Source organism: Brachypodium distachyon, chromosome 4 (genome assembly GCF_000005505.3).
Source record: "Brachypodium distachyon strain Bd21 chromosome 4, Brachypodium_distachyon_v3.0, whole genome shotgun sequence".
Taxonomy (NCBI): domain Eukaryota; kingdom Viridiplantae; phylum Streptophyta; class Magnoliopsida; order Poales; family Poaceae; genus Brachypodium; species Brachypodium distachyon.
In genome coordinates, this window is record NC_016134.3 from 5,088,329 (window position 1) to 5,103,175 (window position 14,847).

Below are 14,847 nucleotides of genomic sequence, written 5' to 3' on the forward strand. Positions count from 1 at the left end.
TGCCAAGGCCCATCTCAGGCCCAACAAGGAACCAGCCCGTATTCGGATCGATAAAGCCTCCCGGTATAAAATCCCCTTCTCCCAGGGGCCAAGCCGCAAAGGCTCCCATCTCCGCCTCCCCTCTCCCACCCCTCCTCCGCTGCGCTGCCTGCGTCGCCCCCGTCTCCACCGAGTCCAAAGTAATTTCACGGGAACTGAAATCCGTCCCAAATTATTCGAAACCGAGGCGAAATCACCCCCCGTATTCGGCCGGAACCGAAACCCATCTTGGTTCCGGGCTTCTGGCGAGCATCCAGCCTCGCCCTCGCCCTAAGCTCCCCCCCCCATGGCGTTTCACGTCGCGTGCCCCATCACTTGGTATGTTTTCCTTTACACTCTCTCTTCCTCCTCCTCCCCTTTCCTCCTCGTCTCTGCTCTCTCGTGCTGACGCGCTCTCTCTGTTCCTCTGGCTGTGTCTCCTGTCTTGTGCAGTCGGAGGCTGTGCGACTGCGAGCTAGGGTTTGGGGCGGCGAGGGGGAAGGAGGCGAAGGCGGGGGTATGGGCGGACGCGGCGGCGGCGCTCGAGGGCTTCCTCGCGGATCCGTGGCTGCTGAGGCCGGCGGAGGCGGGGGATGGCGTGGCGGTGGGCACCGTGCAGGTGGAGGTGCCGCCGCTGCCGCTGGCGGAGGAGGCCGAGGACGAGGCGCACAGGGCGGCCATGCAGCGCCAGGCGGCCGCCGCGGAGGACTTCGCCCGGCGGCTCGAGGGCTCCTACGGGTTTCCGGTGAGGCGAATACCGGCCTTGCTTGCTTGCGGGTTGCGGCTATGACTCTTTGTTTGTGTTTCCCGGTGGTTGTTTGTGCGGGATCAGGGCAGGGGAGATGGGGCTAGGGTTTGCGCTATGATGTTCATGGTGATGATAGTTCATGTTCGTGTTGGTGCATTTCGGGTTCTGTGTATGACTGTTTAGCCTTGCTAGTGTGAATTTTGTGAGGTTTTGGTACAGATTTGTAGGGAAGTTTGGATTTGAAGAAGAGCCTATGCCTAGGTATCACGCTCCCGCGCAGAAGTTTGCATCTTTTAGGGTTTTCAGGTTTATAGGAGTGTGTAGCCACTGCAAGTGTTATATGGGAACTCTGGCGAGTTTTTGATTTTAGAGCCAGGCTTAGATTTGCAGGAAAATACCTGTGTCAACAGTTGTTTGTGCTCCCATAGATCAATTTCGTGTGGCTCCAGAAGGATACGGATGCCCTTGTTTACCATTTTGAGTGACTGTACGTACAAGGGCTATGTCAGATGGAAATGATCATGATGCTTGCTTTGATATTTGGACGGGGTGGGTGCGGGGGAGGGAAGAGTTTGGATCAGATATAGAGGTTGTACTCTGTGAGGTGTTATCTAGGTATGCGATTTTTGGGGTGTTGGGTTTAACTGTCTAGTCGGTAGGTTCCGGGGTTTAATGATAACCGCTGGCGACCATTGGTGCCTATGGAGCTTCTGGTCTTAAATGGTTTCTAAGCTTTGTAAATGCAAGATGATGGTTCATGTATTGTCGTTTTGTCACCCTTAACCTTTAATGGTTCTAGTCCCTTAGCGTCATTTTGTTCTTTTGCGTGGTTGGCGCTGCTCTAAGTTTTGTGGTCATGCATGAGAGGAAGTGTGGATGAAGGTCCTTGAAACAGTGTAGCCATACAGTGGTACCCCGTCCCGCAAAATATGTTGTGAATACCTACCTCATGCATGCAGACGTTTCGATTCCGTGTGTGATTAATACAACATGCTATAACCGTTCGAAGCCTAACACGAGTAGTAGAAGACTGGAAAGGCCAAGCCGTTCGTGCATGCATAGCATTAATGAGGAGATAGGATACTGAAGTGATCCAGCGTGTCATGTGGCTTGGAGTAAAAACACGTTCGATCAAATTGCAGCTGCATGCGAGCTCATTGGTATTGTCAAAATTTCAAATCTGACCTAAGTGCATTGTATTGAGGGAGCTATCATGAGCAAGCTAATTTGCAGGGTCGTGCCCCACACTTGGAAAAAGAAACAGAATCATGTTCCAGATCTGCTCATGTTCTTTGCTGTATTGAGGGAGCTATCACGTCTTGCAATCATTGAACCTTTTTCCCCCTCAAACACTGTTGTACATTGAACATACCCCTGCAGCAACACAGTGCTGCTCAAGTAAGACTTTGCTGTTTACCGGTTTATGAAGTTTTGGCAGTTGTTCATTGTCAGTTTATCATTATTACGCAGGTAGTTAAATACTGGAATTGTGAAATTCACAACTAAAGTCCATTTCCAACTATTATTCTATACCTGGACAATAACGTTGAGTTTCTATATTGGGATGATATTTACAACAGCATGAAATCATGCAGATCTAGCATGCCATGCGTACATTGATTTTCTATATTGGGAGGATATTAGCAACTCCTAGGCACACGTAAGTGCTGGCGGCAGCCAAATGTGACGTCTTAGCAGCGCTAAGTGGAGGTTTAAATGGTCAGAGGTACTGTGGCAAAAAGCAACCACGTCCAGCATGAAAATGACGCCCTCTGGTGCCGACGGCAACAGGGGAGGAGAGGTAGGGAATGTTTTGTTTGTCGGAGGGGAGAGAACCATCGAGATGGTTGCAGAATCGCCATCGCTGGTGCTTGTTCTCGTTGTCCTGGTTGCCACCTCTGGCGCACCACCTACTGCTCACATGGCTGGCAGTTGGGATTGAGGGGCCTGGTTTCGGTCTGATTTCTCTCTTTCAGGCTTGCTACTCCTGCTAATGCTCAGGCTGTGCATCACCAAAGTGACCCCCTGGGGTAGCTCTTAAGTGCCACCTAGTTGCTGGCAAAATGCCACCTTGCACCTTTTTTGTAGCTTGGTTATTTTTGGTTTAGACCTCTTCATGCTTGGAATTTATTAGGCATGTAGCTGTGCTATGGGTGTAATCTCATCATTACTTTGAAGTGTCAGATCTGGGTTTCTTACCGGAAGCCATTTTGTGATCCGAGTGTCAAAAGCTCTACTTTCCATTATTGCATCTAATTCAGTGCATTTTTCATTATCAAGTAGCAGCAGTATTTACCATGGGCTTAATTTTTTATCTACTAATATGAGAAAGTTCTTGTTCTTTTCCCAGGAGGCTGAAGGAGATGACGATGACTCGGACCAAGAAGAAGGAAATGCTGCTATCAAGGTTATGTGCCGCTTATGCATCTCAGGAGAAAATGAGGGCAGCTCAAAAGCTGCAAAAATGCTTCCATGCAAACTCTGCAACAAGAAGTATCATAAGAAGTGTGTGAAATACTGGGGTGAACATAGAGGTGATTTGAAAAATATTCCTCTAGCTGTCTTTGAGACACATATTGTCTTCATATACTTTTTACAAATTTATATTCATTACATCTAGATCTTTTCCACTGGAGTTCATGGGTCTGCCCCTCTTGCCGCAGCTGTGAGGTCAGTTGTCTCTCTATCAACATTATTATTATTATTGTCCTTATGCATGTGTATTTCCCAGATGTTATAGTTTTGTACACCAGAAATATTGTATGAATTCTCAGTACTCTTAAAATTTGTTTTCATGTGCACTCTGGTACACAAATGAAGTTGAAGTCATTTTTTGAGTTGCAATTTCTGTAAACTACAACAAACATATCCATTCTTTATTTTTGTTGTTTGTTATTGTTGCAATTTCTCCAAATGCTGCACATTCTGGTGGTGTATTATTTGTATATGCGTCAATTATTGTTGTGGTGGACTGGTGGTCATGTTCTTCAACGCCAGCAATATTTATGTTTTGACCATGTTAATTCTCCATGTTTTCTTCTCCCTACTTCTTTATACATATTTTTTCCTTTCGAATGCTACAGTTCTAAAGTAGCATCTTGGTACAGTGTACAACGTTTGTTATACAGTAGCTACTACCGTAAAAATAGAAAACCCAGTTTCTTTTCCTGATTCTATTTATAGTCAATGCTTGTCGTATATATAGGTGTGTCGACGGCCTGGTGATCCCAATAAGCTAATGTTCTGTAAAAGGTGTGATGGTGCTTATCACTGTTATTGTCAGCAGCCGTCTCACAAGGTACAACTATTGTGCACCTTTTTGCTTCTGCTGTTTTCTACAAATTGAATCAGGGGCTTGTCACTGAATAAAGAACCCTAAGCTACTGCAGAATGTTAGCCATGGACCATACTTATGTCCAAAACATACAAGGTGCCACAGCTGTGGGTCTGGTGTACCTGGGAGTGGTCATAGCACAAGGTACTACTAATTCAATAGAACGAGATCGATACGGATTTAACTTAAGACTATTTAGCATGTTTTGATGAGTTGTGGTTTTCTATAACTTTACGAACTCCCATGCACAGGTGGTTTTTGGGATACACATGCTGTGATGCTTGCGGGCGACTGTTTGTGAAAGGAAACTACTGCCCAGTTTGCTTGAAGGTAGCCCCTTACTATTACTTTTTCTTGGCATAAATACTTACTTTCTACACTGAACGAATTGATCACGATTCGTCCAATTTCATGGTATTAGTTCATATGTCTTGTTTTGTCCCACTATTTTTCATCTAATATAGTGGCTATGTATGAGGTCTTAAAGTGAGGTTGTATTTTTCTATAGGTTAAAGTCTCTTAGTTGAGATTCAATTTGTGTTGTTAACATTGGAAAATGTGTGTAGCAGTCTTGGCTTACACATACTAAAATGTTTTTCAATGCTTTTCTGTGTTAACTTCTCTTGATATACCTTTTCCTGCTGGTTGGGTTTGTCTTTTCAGGTTTACAGAGATTCTGAAGTGATACCTATGGTCTGCTGCGATGTTTGTGAAAAGTGGGTACATATTGAGTGTGATGGCATCAGGTTTGTATGAATGCCAACTTCTCATTTTTGTTTAAATAATCAAACTCATATTTGTTGCCTTCTCCAAGTCTATGTCTACCCACTTTGTGCCTTGATGCTGCAATACTTCATATTTTTTGCTGTTCTGCGGTGCATACCTTACTACCTTTCCATAAATAATTTATGCAGCGAGGAAAAATACCAGCAATTCCAAGCTGACGAAAATCTGCAGTATACATGCGCATCATGTCGTGGTGAATGCTCCCAGGTGATATGTACTTCTGTCGTGGTTTTTCATTGCTGTATTATACTATGTTATCTTACACTCGTTTTGCTTCTTCAGATCAGGGATGCAGAAGATGCAGTTCGGGAGCTTTGGAAGAGGAGAAATATTGTTGACCATGATCTTATGGTTAGTTTAAGGGCTGCTGCTGCACTGCCTTCTTTGGAAGATGTATCACCATCAAATCCAAACTCAGATGATGAAAGACTCGGTGCATTTGTACCAAAAAATGATGGTAGAAACACACTAAAATTCTCTTTCAAAAGTAACAGCAGTAAGCCTCCATTAGATCAATCTGGGCAAGAGAAGAATGTTCCCAAGACCTCAGGGTCGAATAAGAAGCATTCCAAGAAAAAAGGCAATCAAGGAAATATATCAGTTGGTGATCCAGATGAGATCTTCTTGGAGAAAAGGCATGAAGCCAAATCATATAGTAATTTGGGAGGTCATACTATAGAGGGTAATCATGGACAGAGTACAATTAAGAATGATGATAGTGTGTTTACTTTATCTGCAACTCGAAGTTCAGAGAAAGGTGCTGCAAACAATGCCGATATGATACCCAAAGTCAAAATCAGAGGCAGTAAGGCCCCGAGTTTGCATTTCAAAGATGTGGGCGAGGTTAATACTGCCAAGAGTGATGCAGGGAAAGGTACCAAGTTGGTTTTTCATTTTGGAACACGTCACAAAAGTGGGAGTGGCTCTCCCAAGTCTGAAATGACCAATTCTCATAAAGAGCAAGAGCTTGGTTCACTGCATGGTATGCCCACCATTTTGTGGTACTTTGCCATTTACAAGTTTAGGCTACTGGCTATAATTTATCTGGTATGCACATACAGATTTATGTGTTAGTAAGTAGTAATATACTCCCTCCATTTCACAAAGGTTGGCGTATTTTGTTTCGTTAAGACAAGGTTTTGACCAATGAAAACTCTATTGATATGTGTTTTTTCATACATGAAATTTATATCAATGGATTCGTCTTTAAAAGTTCTTGCTAATGATCATGGTTTTGTATCATATAACTTACATATTAATAGAGTAATTCTTGGTTAAAGGCTTGTCTTAACGAAACGAAATATGCCAACCTTTGTGAAATGGAGGGAGTATATATATAAGCAGTTACCAAAGGTCCCCTGTGCGTAGGTGTAAGATTATAGCAAAATATTGCCATTTCTATAGTTTCTGATGCCCTTTGAGTTGACTTGTGTTGCCACATGCCTGGTCTGGTAATGTTTTAATCCGTCTTAATACTCCTTGCGACTCCCAAAAAAAGCTTTATTGTGTCTCATTATCGACACCTCATTAGCTGTTCATTCTAGCCTAAGGGCCTAGTTGGTGTTACGATGGGGTTGTCCATTGCTTCAGAGTTCAGATCGTTTCCCTTTAGGGCATTTCAAATACCTAGATTGTGCACCCTTGAAATGGCTGTCCCAGACAACCATTGCACAACCTGTTGTAAGTTAAATTGCATTGCTGACTTTCTTGTAATCTTGTTGTTTCCCCTGATAAGTTTTCCATCTTAATGCCTGAATAGCTGGATTCATCTTTTGTTGATCGCCAGTATGTCGTGATTCTTTATTAATCCCTTTGTTCGTAATATATAATACTTGAGCTAGTATTTTTTTCTTCGCAATGTAAGATTTGTTTACTTAAGATTTCTTCCCTTTTGTGTGTTAAATATTAAAGTAGATCTGTGTCCTTTCGCTATTTCAGGAGGGAAGATTGATGTAACAAGCCAGTTCAAAAGCTCGAAGAGTGAGAAAAAAGAAAAGAGTGTGATGAAGCTAGTTAGAGAGACTGGTGTACAACAAAGAAATAGCCTTTTGGGAGATTTGGGCACTTCCAAAAAGCATGTAACTGGAAAAAGGAGCAATGCTATAATCTCTGGCATGGAAAATGCAGGTGAAAGTGGTACAAGAAGCAGATCATTTGGACATAAACAATCTATTCCCAATCAGCTGACAGATAACCAGGCCACTGCTTCATTACCTGTCAACAACTCCCCTGACAGCTTAAAGCCATCATTGCTCAAACTTAAGTTTAAGCGTCCACATTTTGAGCAGCCAAGTGCCCAGGTTGCTCAACCAGAGGAGACGGCCACCTGGGCTTCTCAGCAAGAGGAGTTAAATGTTGCTAAAGGTCAGAGATCAAAGAGGAAAAGACCTTCGATGGACAAGATGGATGGTTCGGAAGGCAAGACTCCAGGCAAAAGGCATCAGCAGAGCACAGGCGATGAAGCAATGGATGCCACCTGGATACTGCGCAAGTTGGGCAAGGATGCGATTGGGAAGAGGATTGAGATCCAACTACCTTCTGATGGCAAATGGTGAGCTCTCTCTATAGCCTTAATTCGTGTTATTTGTTCTGTTTATTGTATTACTAGAGAAAGCGGCAGACGCCGCGAATGTACGTGTCTTCTCTAGCGATATCGCTGGCGTTGAGCGCTCATGAACCAACGGCAGAGGAGTGAGAATGCAACAATCGTGGAGCGCCGAGAGAGTGCAAAATTCTTCCCCTTTAGATTTGAGAAGTATATACTGGTTAAATATATCGTCTTCTTTTCTGTTGTGATTTTTCTGAAGTTACTCTTAGGCTATCTGAACCATCCCTCCCTTGCCATGATAAATGGATCTGGTCTGAGGACTATATATCCCAAATAGTTTGCTTACTATGTAACTTTTCTGCTCATTAAAGGAACTTTCATAGTGCTGTAGTATTGTCGAGTATGCATCCTTGTGTTTTTGCTGGGTGGCAAAAAGGGTTAACTTACTCTATATCAATCTTTTTGGCAGGCATCAAGGGGTGGTATCCAATGTCCTCAGTGGCACACTTTGTGTTCAGTTAGATGATGGTAGCTCTGAGAACTTAGAGCTGGGAAAGCAGGCAGTTCGTCTGGTAGCTCAAAGATCAAAGGGCGGAAAGAGATGAAACCTTCTCTATGTCCCTCTCAGTTTCCATCAGAGCGGCTGCTGGGGTTCACCAGGTTGTAACATCTGAAGTGCAGCAGTTGAAGGCTACTGCTGTTCATGAGGCTGGTCCTCCCAGTGCTGCCGCTGATGACCGGATGAGACATGGAGCGCAACCTTGCTTGTTGCACAGAACATTGGCCAGTCTAGAATGTAACAGACTTTTGTTTCAGGGTGTTTGAAGCTCAATTGGCTTCCATTGAATTCTGTCAGGTGTAGAGATGACTGGAAAAGTAGTTGGTTACCATGGATCTAGAAGAATGTTTGGTTGTTCTTGTACATGTAGTTGTTTTGTCTTGGCATATTTCCTTGTGATCGCAGGTGGGTTTTCGGATTGGTTTTGACCTGTTTGGGTAGATATCTGGTGCCGGTGCCATACATCGAGACTTATTGCCATTAATAAGCATAGACTGCAATAGTATTTCTCAAGGACCATGGTCGCTTTTGTGAACCTGTTTAAGAAATATTAGGTGGTTGTTTTCTGTCTGGTAGCCTCCACTGAAAATTTAAGGTTCAGAAACGCAAGTTGTTTGAGGCAAAACCTCTCGGTAGCTCTGGAGCGATCTCGCCCCACCGTTGTGTCTGTCCGATCCTGGCGTTCATTCAATCCCATGGTTTGGGAAATTCCCCTATTCTGTAGGCTCAAACAGTTCATTTCACTATTTCTCTAGCCCTGTGTACTGTACGTTGACCTTGCCAGACCGATGGTGGGTTAAGATAATATTTCTTCCTTCGTTCTGTTTCTTCTTCCTTGTCCTCTGGAAGAGATAGCTCCGGAACTCCGTATCTAGTTCCTCCTTTCCTCCATTGTTGTTCCACGTTCTGTTCTTCCTGCTTCTTCCTCGATCGTTCTGTTTTTCTACTCCGTCTTTTACCCGCTTCTCTGAGATGTACCTTCGTCCAAGCTCTTCGCGATGTTAGATTTCCGTCGACGTTCCATGTTGTCTGTCCCTTCGGTTTCTCTTTCCTTCTCCACTTCTTTGTTCTTCGCGCATAACTCTTCGTGTTATTACTTATTTCCAGATGATGTACATTTCATCCTCCTTCATATTTGCTAGGCCAGGTACTTCAGATTTATCATTTCTTCAAACATTTCTGTGCGTTTCAAACTATGTACCGCTGACACTACTCATTCCAGCATTTCCGGATTGCGCTGCTGCTCCTCCCAATTCGAACAAATGAGTCTTTCCAAGGTACGCAAACTACTTGTTTATAATGTACCCCAATCTTCTGCTTTCTTCCACCACCTAGTTCTTTAACTCTTCATACGCTCTTCTTCAAATGTACCCCATGTAAAGTATAGTACTTTCATGTACTTCATCTTATATGTAATGTTACTTCCATGTACTTCATGCTACTTCAGTCAACATTGACCCACTCAATTCTATTGCTTCCATTCAATCAGCATGTACTTTATGTTTCCTTCCTCCTACTTCAGTCAACATGGATCCACTCTTCTATTGCTTCCACTCAATCATGTCCCGAACAATGTACCCTAATGTATCCATGTCATCTTGCTGACTTATATGTTGCCGTAATTATATGTTGCCGTACTTGCTGCTTCAGTCCACATGAACCCAATCAATTCTATTGGTTCCACTCAAATTGACCCTAATGTACCCCTTTTTCCAACGCACCAACGTAATGTACCCTCATGTATTTCTTCTTATATGTCATTACATTATATTGTTTTCCACTCAATGATGTCACAACATGTACCATCATCTACCTCTTCATCTAATACACCAACCTAACGTGCCCTCATGTATCTCCACTGTTTCCACACAATGTTGTACTTCATCATTCAACTCACAATTCATTGCAGTGCTACTTCTTTTCTGCCAGCTCAAAGGACCTGCTGCACATTCTGATAGTACTGATGAAGTCACATAGTACGATAGCAATGATGAAAGTCAAACTTCTGCAACAACTAAGTCAGCAACATCAAGGACCTCCGCGAAGACCCTGTACTGGATTATCAAGAAATTCAATCCAATCAAAAGGCAGTTGGTCAAGGAAATAGGTTTTGGCGGACTATTGGAACTGCCTCTATGGAATTCAGTTAGTCACATTTTCAGTACTTGGCTCCTTCGGCATGTTGATTGCATAGACCCCGCAATCGTCCTGGATTCAATTCGGAGGCTCCCCTTTGTACCTCAGGATGTCAATAGAGTATTTGGTATTCCATGCGGGCTTCGCGATGTACTGGGACCTGAAACTAAAATATCGGATACGGCCATGGCATACATTCGTGAACAAGCTGGTATATCCATGACCAAGATCAGCCTCAAAGATGCCGAGAAGATTGTCCTCATGGATTTGTCAGAAGAAAGCACAAGATTATAGAAGGATGCATTCAAGATGGCATTTGTTATTATTTGTTATGGGTCATCTCCTTTCACCATCTACAAAGTATGATCATGTCAATATTGATTTCCTTGGCGCCTTGCGTTGTACCGAAGAGATTGGTGAATACAACTGGTGTGCGTATGTTCTGAAAGGTATCATTGAGGCAACTCAAAAAGTACAGGCTGACTTATCCATGAACAAAGTTGTTTCCAACATATTTGGTTGTCACATATTTCTGCAGGTACACATAAAATACCCTAATGTATTTCTTATTTATAAAACGTAAACGTAATCTACTCCTTCCTTTCAATGCCTCTCCCTAGTGTACAATCGTGTAATTATAGCTCCAGTCAACATGTACCCTAATGTACCACTTCTTCTATCAACCATATTGACCCTCATTGATTTAATTCTACATGTACTTAAACTTCCTGCGTACTCACTTCATATTGTTTACTTCTTAGATCCACTATCTAGATATCTCTTACTTGGACCACTACAACCTCGAAAGAATATTTTCCCTCGTATGAAGGCTTTTCCAACAGAAGTACTTAACAAGCTTATATTAGCTGATGCTAAGCTCGGAGGTTGTTATGGAGCCAAGCAGGTACCATCTGCCATCATCTCATTCTCCATGTAATCTATTTCATATCATATAGTACTTCTTCCTGAAATAACATCTCGATGCCATGCGGTTCAATATGAGGGGTACGGTCCTCGTTCCCAACCAGTCACCAAATATAGCCCGGCCACTTCCTCTGCCTGCAGGATCTGGACAAAGTACTCCCATTTGTCCTTCCATACCAACATCTCCGGAACCAGCCTTCCAATCAACACAGCAACCTTGCCTCAATTCCTCTGAGAAAAATACCCTACTCTCGTAAGAAAACGATAAATGTTCTTTCCCATCAACTCTTACGTACTCATAACTAACATGTTCACATCAAAATCATCCAGTGCAATACAACGCTCGCGAATGATTTGAAACTATATAATGCAACAATGGTATGAGCAATGAACGAAAGGCACACTGCTGAGAAGAGTCATCTCCTGCACCAAAACTTATGGCTTGCTGACAAGATATGCACATTCATCTCTGGAGTACCCCAACTACCACCGCAACAATCAGCTTCAACTTCAAAAACAGAAGGTACATCTACACTTCCTATTAATACATCATAAAATATAGTATTCTCAACCGGGTACCACTTTTCCCTCCAGCTTCCGCGAACAGCTCTGTCAAAAGAGGAGATAACAAAGATCAACCTAACTCTCAATTTGAAGGTGCTCTTTCACATAACTCAATCTTTAAATTTTTCCAACGATCTAAGATATAAATGTTGCCATTCTAGCTCAAAGCAAGGACTGTACATCACCTGTGCGTTCAATGAAATGTCTAGAGGACACCCCCAAGAGGTCCTCATCTCAATTCAATGATGCAATAAACAAGAAATCAAAGACCGCTAACTCAGGTAACTTACATTACATGCCTAATTTTACAATCAACAGCTATATTCATAATTATTCTTTTCATTCCTTCCACAAATAGATGGCAGGAGATCTATGTTCAGCAACATGGACTTTGAACCACCTTCTTTTGATCTTGACATCTATTCTGTTCCATCCTTCGCAGCTTCCGGTGACTGCTCCAAGAAAACATCACCACAAGATCTAATGGCTCCTGGTTCTCCAGCAGCTACTAAATTATCCATGAAAGGTAACATGGTCGATTTGATTATGAGGACAGAGGATGTGGACTGCGCGGAGAGTAAGGTACTGTTTGGTGCAGCATCTGCTTCACCACCTTGCAAACGTCAAACCAGGGTAGGCAAGTTTGCACCCTCACCGTGGTCAGAAGGATACATACATCCGAAACCTGATGGTGACATCATGGTTAGTCTCATGGAATGGTGTGCTGATGCGCCTCCACAGTACTTGAAAATGTAAGCACATGTACTTTTCCACTCTCAAACTTGAAGTATACTCACTATGCTAACTATGCACATTCTTATCCAGGCCATGGGTCACCAATGAATTTCCTCGGTACATCTCAATGCCTGGCAGTGCAAAACAGAATCAACTAATTCGTGACGACGTCTTGACTTCGAATTGTGCGACCTTCTTGTAAGGCGGTTAACGCAACTAGACTCCAAGATGGGACCAACTAGTTCAAGGATGCGTTGGCGTCATCTCCTCGAGAGTGATTTCTCTGTACGTTTCAATCAAACTTTAATCATCGTAAATTTCTTGTTTTCACCATTCCGGTACTATGAAGGAAACTTATGTACAAAAACAGGTATGTGCGATAGCAGAAGACGACATCACACCTCTGTTATCAATCCAGCAACAATTCATTGGCGACGACATAACGTACAACATGTCCTGCACTACAATGGTAATAACTCCTAACAGATGTGATATCTTTACATTCATTCAATTATACTTGATATCTAACAAATATTTATTGTAGTTCACCGTACCTTCATTTATTGAACAATCCTGGTGTGCCTACATGTTTGACATGAAAGAAGAGATTATTCATGTACTTGATCCATTGGGGCTGCATCTCGAATTAGCCGCAATCAAAGTATTGCAGGCTCATTACGCTGACGTCATTCATGAGAAGCTCTTCCATTGCTTCAGCAAGTATTATGAAATTTGGAATCCACAGAAGAAAGATTGGCCTCACGTCTATCCTGTTCTCACCAACGACAAGTTCACCAAGTAAGGAAAAAATAAATAACACCATTATTTCACAATGTTCAGCTAATACAAGTACTTCAATCGCACCCACTGCCATCTGCCAAATTGTACTCGCAGCAGTACTTCCAATGCTATTACAAGTACAAAACTTCGAAATGTACATTCAATCAATTTCTACTTTCTTATATGTAAAGGTACTACCAACAACATCCATGGTACATATATACGGACAACAAAGTACTTTCGATCATGTTTGCTATGTGCTAATCTGTGAACAACATAATAGTAAAACATATATGTACTTCAGGAATCAGAGCGGATTGTGCATGCTGCATTGTCTACGCAATTACAATGGGGAAGAATTGGAGCAGCCACTGACACTGGTAAGTTCTAAATCTTCCACTAATCATTGCTTGCTGCATTATTGTGTCACATTCATTACTAATTGCTGCATATATATTCTTTGTTCACATCCTAGAATGGTTATTCAAGATTGCAGCATACCTTTCTTCATGAACTGCTGACCATGGAGAACAACAAAGCCACACTACCAATCCACATACTGAAGATCATCGACCCACCAAATTGGAGACAAGTTTAGACGCTCAAATGTTGCACCAAATTGTGTCAATCTATAGATAAAGCCCAGTCTTCCATCCGTCCAAGTTGTCTGTTTTACCCGCTTCAGTTCTCTGCCTGTCTAAATTATATCAGTTGAATTCCTTTTGTTTCAGAACTTGTTATCTGTACTAAGTACTGCCCGTAATCTGCCCATAATGTGATGTTCCCATCTGGGTTATCAACTTCTATTATGCTGTCCTTTGTGACCTCTCATTAAGTTAATGTACTGTCCACATAACACAGCTTCTTTGCACTAATTATGCATCATACTGCTCATCCATGCTCAACTACTCCTGTCCTCTTATCCTGTGCCGTAAGGTACGGCCGTCCTATCCTCATGTACCATGATGTACCAGTTTTTCAAAACATGAAAAACTCCTTAATTCAACTCAACCAAAGTCTTCTAATGTACCGTAAGGTGTGCTTCTGTTTCAATGTTCATGGCCTTTACGTACGTACTAACAGATAGAACTTCATGTACTTATTTTCTAATATACCTTAATGTACTTATCTTCTCATGTACCATCTCGTACTAATTTTCTCATGTCATGTCACGTAAAAATCTTGTTTCATTCACTTATGTTCTCATCGCCCATCATGTCTTCATTATTACATACACGCTAACCTCAACCTTCACAACTACTACAGTTAAATCTCGTACATGAGTAAAATGTTCACAAACAACTACTTGCAATCACCGCAGTGACATGGACTCGATCATCAAGTACTTGCAATAAGCGCAGTGACATCTTACTACCGCCTTCACTCCTAAAATAACAAATTGTTTCGCCAAATGCATACATAATTCCATAAAACAACTACACAGTACTGCCGCCTCCACTTGTGACATGATTACTTGCATCTCCGCCACAATTCTTCATACTCCGCGTGTTACGCCTTGTGTACACTAAAATCTCGCCGCCTTGAACAGAATTTTCTGCGTTCAGAATGATACATCTCACTACAATAAACTGCACTAAAATAAACTGCACTACAATAAACTGGACTTCAAACTATAACATCTTCAGACCTGATGCATCTTCCTCTCCAGTTGAAGATTTAGGTTTCGCCTCCACTGCCTCTTCTACAACCTCCTT

The 14,847-nt window shown here is 42.4% G+C and overlaps 2 protein-coding genes and 1 pseudogene across 2 annotated transcripts; all 3 read left to right on the forward strand.

The window, feature by feature from the left end:
• Positions 1–99: 99 nt before the first annotated feature.
• On the forward strand, positions 100–8,506 carry LOC100821635. Its single transcript, XM_003575857.4, has 12 exons — positions 100–357; positions 472–763; positions 3,117–3,300; positions 3,387–3,436; positions 3,972–4,064; positions 4,156–4,244; positions 4,352–4,430; positions 4,764–4,846; positions 5,015–5,093; positions 5,169–5,868; positions 6,825–7,437; positions 7,904–8,506. The coding sequence occupies exons 1-12, from the start codon at positions 326–328 to the stop codon at positions 8,037–8,039; spliced, it is 2,430 nt and encodes an 809-aa protein (XP_003575905.1). The 5' UTR covers positions 100–325; the 3' UTR covers positions 8,040–8,506.
• A 749-nt stretch (positions 8,507–9,255) lies between these two features.
• LOC112272447 lies at positions 9,256–12,373 on the forward strand (annotated as a pseudogene).
• LOC112268908 lies at positions 12,251–13,915 on the forward strand. Its single transcript, XM_024455177.1, has 6 exons — positions 12,251–12,369; positions 12,443–12,637; positions 12,723–12,821; positions 12,897–13,150; positions 13,437–13,512; positions 13,608–13,915. The coding sequence occupies exons 2-6, from the start codon at positions 12,581–12,583 to the stop codon at positions 13,728–13,730; spliced, it is 609 nt and encodes a 202-aa protein (XP_024310945.1). The 5' UTR covers positions 12,251–12,369; positions 12,443–12,580; the 3' UTR covers positions 13,731–13,915.
• Positions 13,916–14,847: the final 932 nt, after the last annotated feature.

What these genes read in the sequence shown, in the direction of transcription:
- LOC100821635 (XM_003575857.4), top strand. Translation starts at nt 326, where the DNA reads ATGGCGTTTCACGTCGCGTGCCCCATCACTTG. An exon ending in ATACTGGGGTGAACATAGAG is followed by an intron (nt 3,301 to 3,386) that starts GTGATTTGAAAA and finishes CATTACATCTAG; the next exon opens with ATCTTTTCCACTGGAGTTCA. An exon ending in ACTGCCCAGTTTGCTTGAAG is followed by an intron (nt 4,431 to 4,763) that starts GTAGCCCCTTAC and finishes TTGTCTTTTCAG; the next exon opens with GTTTACAGAGATTCTGAAGT.
- LOC112268908 (XM_024455177.1), top strand. Translation starts at nt 12,581, where the DNA reads ATGGGACCAACTAGTTCAAGGATGCGTTGGCGTCATCTCCTCGAGAGT. An exon ending in TCCTCGAGAGTGATTTCTCT is followed by an intron (nt 12,638 to 12,722) that starts GTACGTTTCAAT and finishes GTACAAAAACAG; the next exon opens with GTATGTGCGATAGCAGAAGA. An exon ending in ACCAACGACAAGTTCACCAA is followed by an intron (nt 13,151 to 13,436) that starts GTAAGGAAAAAA and finishes TATGTACTTCAG; the next exon opens with GAATCAGAGCGGATTGTGCA.